Source organism: Charadrius vociferus, unplaced genomic scaffold (assembly GCF_000708025.1).
Source record: "Charadrius vociferus isolate BGI_N301 unplaced genomic scaffold, ASM70802v2 scaffold244, whole genome shotgun sequence".
NCBI classification, from domain to species: domain Eukaryota; kingdom Metazoa; phylum Chordata; class Aves; order Charadriiformes; family Charadriidae; genus Charadrius; species Charadrius vociferus.
In genome coordinates, this window is record NW_009648822.1 from 4,256,945 (window position 1) to 4,272,528 (window position 15,584).

At 39.6% G+C, this 15,584-nt stretch overlaps 1 protein-coding gene across 1 annotated transcript in view; it reads left to right on the forward strand.

Moving 5' to 3' along the window:
• Positions 1–7,005: 7,005 nt before the first annotated feature.
• Positions 7,006–15,584, forward strand: part of HAPLN1 (hyaluronan and proteoglycan link protein 1) — a 31,818-nt gene continuing 23,239 nt past the window's right edge. Inside the window, exon 1 of the mRNA XM_009886861.1 lies at positions 7,006–7,127. Within this exon, the coding sequence (XP_009885163.1) occupies positions 7,028–7,127 (100 nt within the window). The 5' untranslated portion in view covers positions 7,006–7,027. The remainder of the gene's footprint in view (positions 7,128–15,584) is intronic.

Here is a 15,584-nt window from a genome sequence, read left to right on the forward strand (position 1 = left end):
TAAAAATCCAAGCATCCAAAAAAGAACTGTCAGAACTGGAAGCATCAATAGGGTGAAGGTTAGAGATGCCGAAAAAACTCTGGCAGAACTTCCCAAAGTAAATGGCCTTGCAGAAGTTATGCAGGCAACTGGGAAGTATAGCTGCAAGCGAAAAAGCATCTTGAAGAAGTGTAGGTAATAGGAGGGGACCTGGAGATAACATGAGGGCCTGATGAAAAACTAGCTTCATAAATATAACCAAGAGGCAAGAAAAATGAGGGACAGAGATCAAGTTTTCTTACTGACCTGCAGTGACCTCCAGCCTTGCTTGTTCAAGGCTAAAAGAGGCTTTTTGACAAAGATGTCAGAATACAAGCACAATCTGGCTGGAGAGCTAGCTCTCAAACCAGATTGCAAGAATTCTTTGAAAACCACTGCTATGTGGAGGTTGCAGTAAGTACTTTCTCTAAAGGAAGGGATTGCAAACAAGTGAATCCACTTTACAAAGCAAAAAGCAGAGTTACCTTTCTATGGCATTGCACTGTCATCAAAGAACATTGCCATACCTAAAGCAAAAGCATCTAGATTCCTGAACTAAAGGCATATTTATATAGTCCATTATAACGAACAAGAAAGAAAACTACTCAAAGCACTGAGTGGCCAGTATTCCATCAATGATAGACCTTAACTACAGCAAAATTGCCTTATCCATGTTTGCATTAAACCTAGACTACCAAATTTTCTAACTTCTAGTGATAAAGATAGTCCACGTGTTCTTGACTATACTCTATGAATAATGTCAAAAGTATTGTTACCATTGTTACCCTGTGTATCTGGAATAAATTTCATATCTAACACAAGGCAGACACTTCAAAGACTGTAAAGATATTTTCTTTCTCCCTGCAAGCAATTTATCAGCTTTCTTCCCAGGGAATTAATAGGCTCCAGGGGATTCCAGATGTCTTTGAATGGTCATGCTGCTTTTCCACTGAACTGTTCTGCCGATGGTTAAGGAACTACTATGACAACCTGTTCTCCAGACATCGACCGTCTGGCACTTTAGATGGCCCCAAGACTCACACAGTCTCACAGATTTCCAAATCACCTTAACTAATGAAGTAGCATGGGAGGAGGTCCTGGAAAGCTTGCTCCAAGTCATTCTAATAGACCATGTAAACATTATTATTCTTATGCCATCAATTGTTCTTTCTTTTTGCCATGGCATCATCAAAACTTCCTTTGTGAGAACAATTTAGCTTGAGGATCAGTCTGCAGAATCTGGCTTGCCTTAATTCCATCAGCCTGGGGGGCTTTTTCACTTCAAAGAACCTGCCATCTTAGCAAAATAAATGAAAAGTAGAATCAAGACTGGATGGTGTAAGGGCATATCAGGGAAAGAAGTGGATTTTCATTTGGTTGTACTAACTGAGGTCTTAAGTCTGTAACTGGAACTGAGTATTTTACCATTGCCTTTGGAGAATGGAAAGTCTTTGAATATGACTGAAAATACTTATAAGAATCTAGGTGCCCTTCAAGAGTAAGGCTGATTTTGCCATTGCGTACTTTAGATGCCCACTTTTTGCATCAGGACATCTAAAATGCGTGTGTCCGTGCTACCAGGATGAGTCAGAACACTTAGCCTCCTGCAGTCAATAAAGGGATGAGTATTTGTTTCTTAAAGTGTTGTTTACCTTGCTGAGTGGGAAGCTGCCTAGAGGTAGCCAAAAGGAATGCTAATTACAAGAAGGACTTCACTTGTAAGGAGCCCCTGGGTCAGATCTGCACTTCAGGCACCTCTGTCCGTTGCTATCCCTTTAATCCTGAGTAATGAGTCCTTGACTAAACAAATTTGCATTTGTACCGTGCTTGCCAAATAGCCTCATGTTAGCCCACTCAGTCGAAGAGGCTGTGGAGGTATGCCCTCCAGGTCAGCCTGAAATATTCAAGCCCACAATTCCCGCTTCTCCAGAGAGGCCACAGTGCAGATACAGGAAGTTGTTGAAAGACAAAAGTGAATAGACAAAAGGCATCCCAGGTCAACCAAACACACATCTTCCTTCCACTGACCACAACCACATTGGCTAGGTATAAACTGACTGTAACAATAGCTTGGACTCCTAAGTGAAATGTAAACATTTTACATATAGACACAATAACTTAGGTGTCCTCAACCCAGAACTGAAGCCCATCCTTATGGCTTGATTCAGTTGCCTAAACCTAGGTATCTATACATATATATATATAAGATATGATCTTTTGGAGACTTGGGCTAGTAATTTGACACCAGAAATCTGTCTAATCAGCTAGATCAAAGTACTCTGCTCCAGCTTCCCTGGTTTAGGAAAGGCTACTGAAGAGAGTGTGTGAGTACTGCTTAGTCTGGTCTTCTGCCTAGTCGATGATCTACCAGCAGTGTCTAAAGATGAGGGACTCTCAGTTACTGCAGCTGACGCCCTCTCCCTGAAAAAACATAAATTCTGTTTCATCAGTAGGTACCTCCCTAGTGCTTAGCACCAATTCTCAGATGGAACAGAGCTCCACAGAGAGGCGACCTGTAAATATTTATATTGCACAATAGGTTTGCCCACAGATGTCAATAGTCCACAGTTTTGGGGGCTATTCCAGTCCCCAATTATTGAGACTGATCTTACTGATTCCGTTACCTGTTTTAGATATCATTGATTACTACCTTTAATTGCTGAGTCTCACTGTATTAAAAATAGCAAACTCCACAGAAAGACAGAGCATTTTATGAAGAAGTCTCCTGTGTCTGCCCTAGGAGTTTGGTTTTCTCTCTGTCCTTGTGCTCTTGTACCTCACCTCCTTCTTCCACCTATATCTGCTTTTGGCCTTCTCTTCTCCTAAACCTTCTTTGCACCATGAAATTACACACATGAGAAGATGGCATAATATGTTGTTGCAATACCCTCTTCTCTGAGGGTAAGGTGGATATCGGGGTAGCTGTGAGAGAATCACAGTGCTGCAAGATCCAAAGCAGCAGGGATGCTTCTGCAAAAGCAGCCCAATTTTTGCATGAGTTAGGTAAAACCTGGTTCAAGCACCTGTCTTACGAGGATGACGGTGTCAGCAGCTGGATCACAGGAGATTGTGGTTGTATTACCATATGCTCTTGGGCCATTGTGAGTTCAGGCTTCCACAAGTCTTCTCAAGGAAACAAATATTTGATATAGGACATCATCATGGCTTAATACAAGACAAAAATTAATTCCTGTTAACAAAGGCATTCCCCAGGGTTTTGACTACTGTCAGAGAGAGAATATTGAACTAGGTGGACCTTTGTCCTCACACAGTGGATGGTCTCATGTTCTGTAGCTAGAAAGTAGTTGCAGTAATACATAAGACATATTTTATTAAAAACAGAGATTGGTATGTGACATTATTTTCCAGTACTCTGTTCTTCAGAGAAATGTTCGTTACTTATGCAGTTGAATTACTTGGAGGCATTCTGTTAATTTTCAGAATATTATATTAAAATACAAACATTGGTGCTTTATAGCCTTTTAGATTTGCCAGTAGTAGATGAATTATGGCTGGGGGAGGATGAAAAAAACAGTGATTAATATCAGAATTTCTAATTGTATCTAAGAATGAACAGTTCTTGAGAATTTAAAAACTGAACGTACAGTCACCTTGACCACTTCCCTGAGCCTTGAGCTCTCCCTTCAAAAACTGGTTTTCAGCTTTTTTGTGTCCCTGTCCAGATAGATAGCAGATTCATAAACTGCAGTAATTGAAACCAGTGCGAATTTCTTGAGTATGACTAATCATTACCATTTCTTACTGAAAATTCACTGACTCCTAGCCAAGATTTTATTAATTATAATATGGAAACATCCACACCTATCATTTCTCCCCTGAGGTCTTCATAAGCTGCTGCAGAAATGGAGTCTGACTTCTATTGCTTTGGCTAGAGTGGAGGATGTGAATTCTTCTGGCTAGCTGCTTTTTGGATAACCTACAAAACACCAGGGGTCAGATTCTTGGCCTGATAACATTGCTTTGCACTGCTCTGGCTTGATGCCACAGCTCCCATCCCGGGGAATCCCAGGAGGAGAGTGGTACGAGGTCGGGGTATTCCTGACTTCAGATACCCACATTTTCTCAGCTGCCACTGTATGTGGCAATAAAAGGGACCAGCCTTAAAGCTGTTCAGGTTGGAATGGAGGGTTGAAATGGCCCCCAATGGGATGCTTCTGCCCAGCTAAAACTTTACTCTCAGTTGGTTGGCCACAAGTATGAAGGATCTGGTGAGTTTAGCAAAGATATGATACGCGTACATTTTCTAAAACATCGACCAGGCATTTGTTCCCCTGGGAAATAGTTTTTAAGTTCTTGCTAGTTTTGTGCAGTCCAACACACTTTAGTGGTGCAGATGAACATTACCAGAATCAAAGAGAGCACAGACGTAGACACACATGTTATTTGTGTGTCTGTTCCTGCACACACAATGAACACATTAGGTTACCCTTTCTGTCTGTGGCAATTAGGGAAAACCAGAAACCCAGCTACTGTAAATTTTGCCTATTAACAAAGCTAAAGCACCACCGTCTTGGGTATACTTCTCAAAAAAACCCATGCCAATCTGTAGCCTTAAGGTTGATTTTGTACCATGTCTGTGGCAAGTGACATGTGAGATTGTTCAGCTGCATCCAGGAAACTGAGGAAAAGGAAGAGCAGATCTCCCAAGTCCATCATTGACCTGCCTCTCATCCTGCCTGTGTGATGGTGTCACATAAACTCTGTAAAGTGACATGATATTTGCTTGATGGTATAAACAAATATCTCTAAAAGGTGTATCCTGCCCCCTCAGTGCACCAGTCTAATCCTGAAACTAGTCTTTCTGGCAACCATCACCTAATGATGCTACATGGACTTTCCCCCACCCTATTAGGGCGACCTTGAAAAGGTAGGAGAGCATATGTGGAGTTCTTCATCCATGTAACCAGCAGGTAAATCTTTCTTATTCCATGATGGAGCCCCAGTCCTTGTGCACACAGAGTTTTGGGGGAGATGGGTCCCAAAAGGGTAGTACTACCTACCATCTTGTTATGTGGTTGTTTCTTTTCATTAATGCCATGGAAAACAGCAGGTCTGCAGCAAGAGGTAGAAGCAAAGTGTTAATAACTGCAGAGCCCCTGTGGGCTTTACCCCCCCTCACTGCCTTCAGGGGGTTTTGCATCCAGTGTAGACTCTAAACTGCAGATTGAGGTGGGAATACCCCTTAAACTTTGCCTTCAAAATGAAAACTTCTTTGTTAACCAGACTATCTCTAAATCAATAACTCTCCCCCACCAATAAACAAAAAAAAAAAAGTCAGTTGATGCTCAACAGCCAAAAAGCCAAAACCCCAAGCCTGAAGCATTTTTCCTTCAGAGGAAATACATGGGGTGCCCGGTGTGGGATTTGTGAGGGAAAGACACTCGTGTGACCCCTCCGGTCAGCCCAGGCTGGGGCTGATGCGCTCTAGAGGGAGCCACATCTGTCCTTGCTCTCCGGAGTGGAGGTCATCAGCCTGCCAAGCTTTCCAGGAAAGAGGGAGTGGCCGGAGAGTCTTGAGTTACTGAGTGTGGACCACCTGGAAAATAGTGTGCAGCGAGCACTTGTCCTACCTCTAGGCACTCACAGTAAGGAGTAAGGGATGCTGAATTGGCTTTGAACTCCCACCCAAACTCGCTTTGAAGAAATGGAAGGGCAGGCAAGTAACGTGCATGTTCTGTTCTAAAAAAAGGGCAATAGCATTTCTGCATTTTAGTCTGTACAAGGGGTTGGTTAGGATTACAATATTTGGATTTAGACTTGAAACACATAGGTGTTTGAGTCTATTTGGGGACAGGGACTGTTTGCAAAGCTTGGATGTCCACCCAGGTTCTGACCGAGAGTACCCTGTAACCCTGTAACTTTGATGTGTGTCAAGCTGTGACAGACAAAAAGGAGAAAAAATTCTTTTCTCCCTGCATTAGAGAGAAAGCTTATTAATAATGCTGCCACTATTTGGTGACTGGGGAAAAAATCCTAGTCTCTTGAAAGGCAAAGTTGGGAAATAGCTATATTTTATTTCAAGAAATCAGAGTCATAAAAATTATAGCTATAAAACACACGGCAGCCTGAACCCTCTACATAAAGCCTCTTGCATTTTATGCCTCCTTTTCTATTTCAGGTCTTCATTTGCCTAATTACTACTCAGAGGCTGGCAGAGATTTTCCCTGCAGCAGCACTCAGCTCTGCTGACTGCAGAGACCCTACCTGGCACACTATGTTAGTGCGTCAGCATTCTAGGTAGAAATGAATGAAAAATCAATCAGGGCAGCTGCAGTGGTAGCATATACAACTCTAACCTACTTTGTGCATGGTTTTGAACATTTCATTGTGTATTTAGGCATCTTTTAAAATGGTAAGTGGATCTGAAATAAAATAGGTCTTTCTAGTCAGCCTAAGAAATGTTTTGTCATCTTTACTACTTAGCTGAAGCAAACTTACCACCCTGACTGCTAAGTTAACTTGCAGCCTTGATTGAAATGCCAAAACCTATGAGAATACTGTTTTAATCTTGAAAATCTATCACCAGCAGATTGCATCATGCAGTGGATATAGATACAGTGATAGCTTTGATGGTTTTAACTGTATTTGCAGACCAGATCTAGAGTAGGGCTGGAAAAGCAAAAGTACACTAGAACAGTTTTGGAAACACAGGTATTGCTTCCATATGATCTTGCAAGGAGTTTGGTTTGTGGATATTTGTGAGTGTGCTTTTATTTTTCATGTTGTATTTCTGCATAGGCAGACTTAAATATGGATTACCAGTTTTATTTAATGAAAGTCCATGATAAAAAAGGTCCAGTATGAATGCCTAAAAAATTACTAGCGACTGTAACTTTTTCAGCTGAGTGGGTTAAATGTATTACAGATCCCTCATAAGATCATTGCTGTAATAAGTTGAGCAGTGCAACACTGTAAAGGTTTCAAAAAATTCACAAGCCTCCTTGTATGTGATGCCCTTACAGTGAAGAAGATTCTTTTGACTGTAAAGATGAAGAGTCTACTTTTTCTGGTGCTGATTTCTATCTGCTGGGCTGAACCTCACCCTGACAACTCAAGTCTGGAGCATGAGCGAATTATTCACATTCAAGGTAAGGCAATACGTGAGAAAATGCCAGTATCTTCAGATTGCTGAGGGAAATTGCTTAATGATCCTTAATTTTTTATTCTGCTGCACTGTTTTATCAGTACTATTATTACTGGTGGCCCAATCTTTTCTTTTCTGGTTCTGAGGGATTATTACCTCTCCTAAGGAAAGTGAAAAAATGAAAACTGCATTGTTTAGTAGCACTTAGTCACAAGCTTGCAAAGATTAGTGAGTAAAGTACATGATTTAAGATAAAGAAAAAGAGCATGCATCCTGAAGTAATAAGCAACTGCAGTGGGTTGAAATACCTTTAGTTTATTGTGGAATATATTTGATTTTAAGAAGGCTGTCATACATAGTTCTTCACATTACAGAAAATTATTGCTGCTTAGTATTTAAAAAGGCTCAGCACAGCTGAGATAATAATTGGGCTATTTAAATGAGAAAGAAAAAAAAAGTAGCTTACCCCAAAAGAAATGTGCCTTTCCTCATACCTTTAATTCACACTAAGTATTATACTGGCCTTCTGCATAATCCTGTTGGGTTCATGTTTAAATCCTAAAGCTTATAGCTGTAGCAGGATTTGAGTCTGCAGTACAATGCAGCTGTTTTTTCAGTCCAGGCTTCAGTCATTGAGGGTCATCCTGTATAAGAAAAAACAGGGGATTTATGCAGTAAGGACAGGCAGAACTAACAGGGATTTTCCTGATTTCATTTATGTTTCTTGAGGCTGGCTGAAATTAATCTTGCAAAATTAACAAATGCAGCATTATTTTTCTCTCTCTCTCTCTTTTTAAAGTTTGATTCCTTTCTCTCAACAGCTGGCAAATTGTGTTATTTGAGTGTTTGTGTAAATATGAAATACCGAGTTAGGGCAGGTTACTAAGAACGCCTGAACATTTAGAAGTTCATGGGAAAGTCACAGAAGTTAAAGGTAGCCTGCACGGGCTCTCGGATTGTCAAGGTCAAATCGGGAATAACAGCTAGCTGGTTGCACTCTAAGGAAACTCACAGGATGAAGGTCAAATGAATATGTCATACCAAAATAAAAATGTATCACTATTTGAGATGACGAACATTCATTCCCCAGGCTAAATTTCAAATTTTACACCAATGTCTAATAAACATATAGTTTGCTCTTCCTTGTGTAATGCAGTTTCTTATCTCTGAACTTTAGTTGTCTTTTTGGAAGATTAAATTAGTGGAAATAATCAAACTAAAACAAAGTTATTTTTCCTTAATCTATGTATGTTAAACTTCCTTGGTCAGCAGTTTCGTGTAATTTGCATGCCATATCTGTCACTTCAGCATGTGTACAGTGCAGTCTGCAAGTGCTAAATAGCTTAAAGCTGATAAAAGTTTCAAGACGGACCATTCTCGCTGCTCATGAAAACTCCTCTGAACCTTGGGAGTTTATTCCTTCAAGGAAAGCTGGCTAAAGCTTAAAATTGATCTCTACCATGAGCTTTGTACATCAGCTGATTCAGGCTCTGAAATACACAGACCACAAATTAAAAAGAATAAAACTGTTCAAAACTTGGTATTTTTACTATTAATTGCTGTCGTGCCTCTCTGCATTGTCGAATCCCATCAGGCTTGCGATTATGCTCTGCCTAATGCTGCATAAGATGATCTACACCTGGAAACAAGCTGGAAATCAGGGAAACCTGTGGAACACATGTGTTATAGCTTCATACAAAAGGTATTTTATATTACATTAAGCAGTGTAGCATCCCCCTCCACAGCTGAAATCCAAGAGATGTGTAGCTAAACTTCTCCTGGATTGCATGCTTTGGAATGCCTTAGAATTACAAAAGGTGAGGATAGATGTTGCGTAGTCAAGTACAGAGAGCTGAAAGGGATCTCCTGAGGCGATGAACTAATCCATCTTCCATTGCCTTTTTACATCGTGTCATCTCCTGTAGGTTTAATTTCAGTTTTAAAAAGCTGAGTTTCAAATCTTGTTACTGCAAGGCAGTTTTGGACCCTGTTTTTCTGATATGAAAAACAGTCTCCCACTTCTCCATGTTTATTCATGGCCATTATATTGCCTTATGCTTCTCCCAGTATTGTTTCTTAGCTTCAAATGACAGTTTTTCTTCTTTGATGTTAATTTTAAAACATTAGTAAGATAACACCACATCCTCACAGCTGTCATTTGAGTAAACTTTTTCAAATTCTTCTTGAAGTGTATAAGCTCCAGTTGCTTTATGATGTTGGTAGTTCATCCCTACACTTGTTCTTGTTTGAATTCTAACTTCCTGAGTGTGCTTAGCCAGGATTTTATTCCAGAAAAGATTTTAGGCTGGCATTAGTATTTTTTTTTTTTTTCCCAGCCAGCAATGCTTTGTTTTTCAGACCTTGGATCAAATCTGTACTCTTCCCAGCCATGTTGCAGTGCTGATCAATAACCCATTGTGATAGACAATATTTAGGAGTCATTCTTGTTCATTCTCATTTGCAATTAACAAGTATGACGTTTATACAAGTAATTCTTCATACTAGGCCCTATAAAATCTAGATTATGTATTCAATATTAAATGTTATCATACTTTTTTCACCCTTCTGTCCTCAAACATTATAAATATCCATTCTCCTCCCTTCAGTGATGCTTAATATACCATGTGAAAATTTTATTCATTCAATAGTCAACTTTACTTTATAAGGTAAAATTAGGGGAAATATTAAAGAGTTTCAAAAATTATACTGGAGACAGTTCACTGGCCTTTTCCTAGGCTAATCATTTGTGCTTCAGCCCAACCAATTGCAGTCTCCTCTGTATCTAGTTCTTAGACACCTAGCCTAAGTTTCTACCATAACACCTATTTTCTCCACCCTGTCTAATTTCCTATATTTCCCATATCAATTGCTTCCACATCTCCAAGCAATTGATACATCACATTTCCCTGGCCTCATACATTTATTTCTGTCACATCATTAGTCTGACTCCCTTTGGTGAGTATCTACTGCATTTTATCCCTCTTTCTAGTTCTGTTCTTCAACAATTTTTCTTCAAAAATTGTTCTAAGGTCCTGTATGCTGTTGAAGTCAGACTAATTAGTGAGTTAATAGTTAAATTACTTTCCTTACATACATTTGTTATTTTGCTATTGGCCAGAAACACATGGTACCATTCTTAAAGTGATAGATGAGCTAATATCTCTGCCATCAGGTTTCCATACCAAGTGTCAGTAGTAATGTCAGTACTTCAGGCTGTTTTCTACCCTTTTCTTTGAACAGGCTATATATTCTGAGTTCAGCTTTCATCTTTATGTTTTCATTTCACATCAATACACTTATGTACTTTAAATGACATGGTACCTTCAGAACATCAAAACCAACATTATTGAATGGAGAGGATTTGTTAATGTAACTCTTGGGTCATTTCTCTATTGTCTTCCACCTTTATTTGCATAGTGACTCCATACTCCAAAATGAACCTGTGCCTGTTTAAAAGACTTTCTTTTACTGCTACACTAAGATCTTTTGCAGTCCTTCCTGACACGCTTTGGATCCATGCTCCATTTTGTCCTCACTACCATTTTTTATTTCTTCCCAACCTGCTAAAGCACTAATGTACAGTGCCACCTCATCACCTTTATCTTTCATTTGGCCTTCCTAAAGAGCAGCCATCTATTAATACTGTGTTACGGTCTGACAGTATTTCAGAGTGCTTCTGATTCCCTTAACAACTGTGTCAGGAACCAGAAGATCTAGTTACCCCACTTAGCTGCCCCTCCATGAGTATAAAAACTCCTGTCATCTGTCTCAGACTTTTAGAGTGTGCTAACCAAAGTGAACAGTGTTTCACAAATCCAATACAATTTATTGGTTTACTGATTATACTGACAGATCATTGCTTTTTATGAACACAGATCTTTCAGGTGTCCACTCGCTTGAAACTGTGGATTTCTTTAGCTTTACTAAACACTTGCCAACGTCTTTAACATTGCAATATGCATAGATATCATGTTCTCTCTTGAATCTTTCATTTTTTGTTAGAAATGAGCCGCTGGCTTCGTAAATATCTCTGTTCCTGCTGTCAGTGTCAGCTCTAGTTCCTGGTTCTCCCCCTGAAGGTTCATGTAGTGAAACCCGACGTTGGTCAAATTTCTCACTGGGTAGACAGTTTTACCCCCTGCCTTTACCATTATTCCTTTCTGCTTCTTTCCTCTGGCCTACTTCTTTTGTTTATATCTTTTCTTATTTGGTTTTATTCTAATATTTATGAACAAAATTTATGAGACATCTAAAGTTGCATTTTATCTCTTCTGTGACTTAATTTCCTTTCCTGAAGCCTGTAGTGGGTTTCATGGCTTTGGTCAGGCTGCTCTCTTATCCCAGCCTGCTTGACGACATCACTTTCCTCTCTGGTAGTTTGTCTGCAAACAAAAGTCATTCCAGTTCAACTTTTGTGGATAAAGGCAAATTAAAGAACTATATCGGAATAAGATGTGTTGTCCCCCTCACCCCCTCACCCCCGTAAACTGTATGTGCCTTAGGGGATACCAGTGTCACTCTTTAGAAGACATCATAATCCTAAATGAAATCATCTGGTGAATGTGAAAATGGGACAAAAGCATACCCTAGCCACTCAAGTGTCCACAACAAGAAAACAATACTACTCTAAGCATATCAATGTAATTAAAGACTCAGATTTTCTCTGAAGTCAAGATCTGTGAAGGACTCTGTGACCCATGAGAGAGGATGATTCTTTTCAGTGCTCAGCTTTGAATATCTGTCTAATCTATTCATAGTGCTAGTTGCTGACCTATTATTCAAAGAGGCAGAGTACCCTTAAGAGATAAGAGCATTCTTCTGTGTGTAGCTGTTCTGCAAAATAAACTAAGTTGACTAAGTCATTACCATAATTGCTAAGTTAATTACTTAAGGGTGGCAGGAGCCTTTAACATATGCTTCCAGTTTGTTCAGGTTTTAGAAACACAAGAAAGGCCAGAGAAGAGAATACAAAGTTTGGTTTGAAAATGACCAACTTTTACCCCTTTAGCTCGTCCTTCAATGTAAGTGAGTTTATGTTATGCAACAATTATCTGCCTTTCAGATACAAGGATACACCCATTTGCCCATCAAAAAATCTGTGCAGATATATTTATACATACCAAGACATATGTCAACATGAAATGAGCAGAAAACTTTCTAGTATTGTCCTATTGAAAAAAAAGAAAGTTAAATCAATTAATCAGTTACAAAAGCAAGAGAAATCTTCACCCAACTTATTCTGCACGATAATGAGTTTTATTCACAGTCCACTTCTTTTTCTTCAAAACAAGCCAGAACCAACAGAGAGAAAGAAGCTGCATAGACCTTCTGGACTAGCCAAAACCATAATAGCAGATTAGGCGCGCTGCTGATTTGACCTCGTAGGCTAATTCTTGTCTTCTAAAGTTTCATGCTCTTCCACTTTGCTTTTGTCTTTCTTCTGTTGGTCCACCATTCTGCAGTTTCCCGTGTTATCTGTTATTTCTTTCCATTTATTTTCCCCTCTTAAAATTTCTTGCTAGTTTTGTTGCCTTTCAGGACACTTCAGATTATGTCATGATCCATTTTGCAGTTTCTTCTTATAATTGAGCTGCTTCTTTACATCAGCACAACCTGGTTTCCTCTTCAGAGCGTGTCATGTTGCAACAGCTTGTAACAGAAATGTCAGCAGAGAGCAACCTCACCTCATGTTGGCATGCTGGTTTCATTAAAGGCATTCAGGATTGCATATTCTGTTAGAGACCTTAAATGACATGTACCAGTACATATGAGTTGAAAAAAATTATTGCGTAAGCAAAAAGATTCACATTAAACAGAGGTTTAAATTACCAATTTGCCTTTACTTGTGACATCAGTCTAATTGCATATATATAGCATTTAAAGCTAAGTAAAGAACTGGAAGAGATCCTCACCAGTTTTGTGTGATACTTTGATTTTGTCAAACAGTCTCAATGCCACCCATGAAGATTTCCTTCTGTGCAGAGGAAGTGCAGAGACGTTGTCATCATTTCTGTTCTGTTGTGCACTATGAAGCCTGATCTCCATGCAATTTCTTTATCTATACTGAGGCAAACACATACTTAAAGTTTATTTAAGGCACAAGGTCACAATATTTTAGAAGAGCTCAAGTTTGTTATTTCCCTGATGGTCTTATGTGCTGTTAGGTCTCCTAGAAACCTAAACTTGAGTTAATACGGCCCCTTTAACGATTCCCCCCAACTCTTTACTCAGGTTGAGTAGATGAAAAGTATTTTACCTCGATCTTGTCATTGCTATGTTAGAGAGACTGATTTCTTCTCTGCCATTTATAAAAGAGGTACTTTTAGCTGTACTATTATTTGGAACCATGTACCCAAACTTTTTAACTAAGGTTTATCTAGCATCTCTCTTACCAGTTGTATGTCAAACCTTAAAAGTAATGTGTAGAGAGTATTTTATCATGTCATTTTAGGGGTAGGAACATAGGAGTTTGATGCTTGCATTTTCTTTCTCATGACATAAAATGACATCAATGCTTGGGCCAAATAAGAACAGCTTTTCCTAGTCTAACAGCTGATATACAAAAGTTTTTAAGATTTTTTATACAAAAGCAAAAGTAAAAAGGTAGTTAGTTAAAGCATAGTTAGAAAAAATGTAATAGGAAAAGTATGTGGAAAAAAAAGTGTGTGCGTAATTCTTCCTCATGTTTTTCCCTTCAGATTATTTGAGTAATACACATGTATATGTGTATATCAATAATGCATTTCCGTACATACTGTAGCAAGTGGGAATTATTGTTGTAACAGAAATGATTTTTGAGTTTTAAATAGGCATGATAGAATAATAAAACTTGCCGCCACTATAGGAAGAGTGAGGATATTTCAGCATGAGAGTTATGCTCAAGTCCCTGGTAACACTACAGTAAAGCAAGAAACAACTCTGTTTATTTAAAGTATTGTGGCACACGGTGTTATTAACCTAATGTCTTGACAACAGTGTGGAACATTTAGGAAATACGTGAGTTTATCTGACAAAACACATCTATGATGTGATCCCTGACTTATGATTTTTTCCCTCTAAAAAAGCACAAGTTTTTCTCCACTGTTGCTCTGTAAGTTGGTCCATTAAAATGTGAGAGTAATCAAGTTTTGTAGCCAGGTCAGCATAAGCTTCTGGACAGTTCTGATGGATAAGTGGATGAAGCTGTTCGCCAAGGGACATGGCGTGACTCATGCTCTCTGCCCCACACTATGTTCCTGGCCTTTCAAACCTGGCTTGCCATTACTCTTCAGCGCTGAAGCCAGTTAAGAGAAAAAATAACCCCATAACCAAACAACAAACAGAAAGAAAACCCCACACCAAAGGAAAAAAACCAAACAAACAAACAACTAAGAGGACAAACAAATCTGAATACATGTCCAGGAGTAAAATTTGGAACTAAACCAATAAGCCAGCAGGTGAGACTGAATGGAGAGCTCTAGCAGCGTGAGAGCAAGTCCACTTACTGACCTTGAAGTGGGGACCGCACTGAAGTCAAGGTCAGACGTGTACAAAGTAATGATAACCAGAACAGCAGTGCTAATTGCATAGCGTAGACAAGGGAGAAAGAGAGATGGAGAATAAAACAGAGGCAGATAGAGCGCTGCTGCCTGTGCCTTCTTACTTAAGGTATCAAGATGCCCTTTCACTTGCAGGGTATACCTCCTTGATTTGGCACCGCTGGGGTACAGCACAGCTGACCCTAATAGCAAGTTTTCAAGTGCGTTTTCATTTGTGGCAGGCAGCCTTCCCCTAAAGCTTGGAAAAGCAGCTCCCAGTGTTGTGTATTATCCCACACAGCTGGACAGCTTCTGCAATTTGGACAAACTCATTTTTAGCTAGCTTAGCTGGTTTTGTATTTTGTTGCCTTTGTTATCCATCTAATTGCACGAAGAGGATTAGCAAAGGGCCACAGCCCATCAGAATCAATAGTAGGGAAGCAGGAGTAGAAAAAATATGGCAAATTAGTCACGGGTGGTGCCTGGTTCTGTGCTAACAGCTAAGCTGCTGCCTGTCTTAGAAGGCAAAATACACCTGGAAGGGTGAACACACCGCCTAGCAAACCTTTCTCATCCCATTTCTGACCTTGGAGTTGAGACCACAGCCAATAACCAGGCTATTGCCATCTCTGTTCCCAACAGAAGGAGCAGCTGGACATTGCCCAGCACATTCCTCACCATCAGTCTACCATCTGTGGGTCTTGAGTGTCCATTCATGTGGTCTGTCTTGTCTCCTAAAAGTATCCAAACTGTCCTCTTTCAGACACGGTTTAGTGCGGGTTTACAGAGTTTATAGTTGTTTGGCCATTCACCTTGTAAATTCTCTGATGGTACTTCTAAATAAGGTAGTTCTGGGGAAAAAGATGTACTGTCTTCTCCAAGTAACGTGCTGGACTCTGTGATAACACTTACATGTCCCATCTTTTTCCTTCTTGCATTCATTT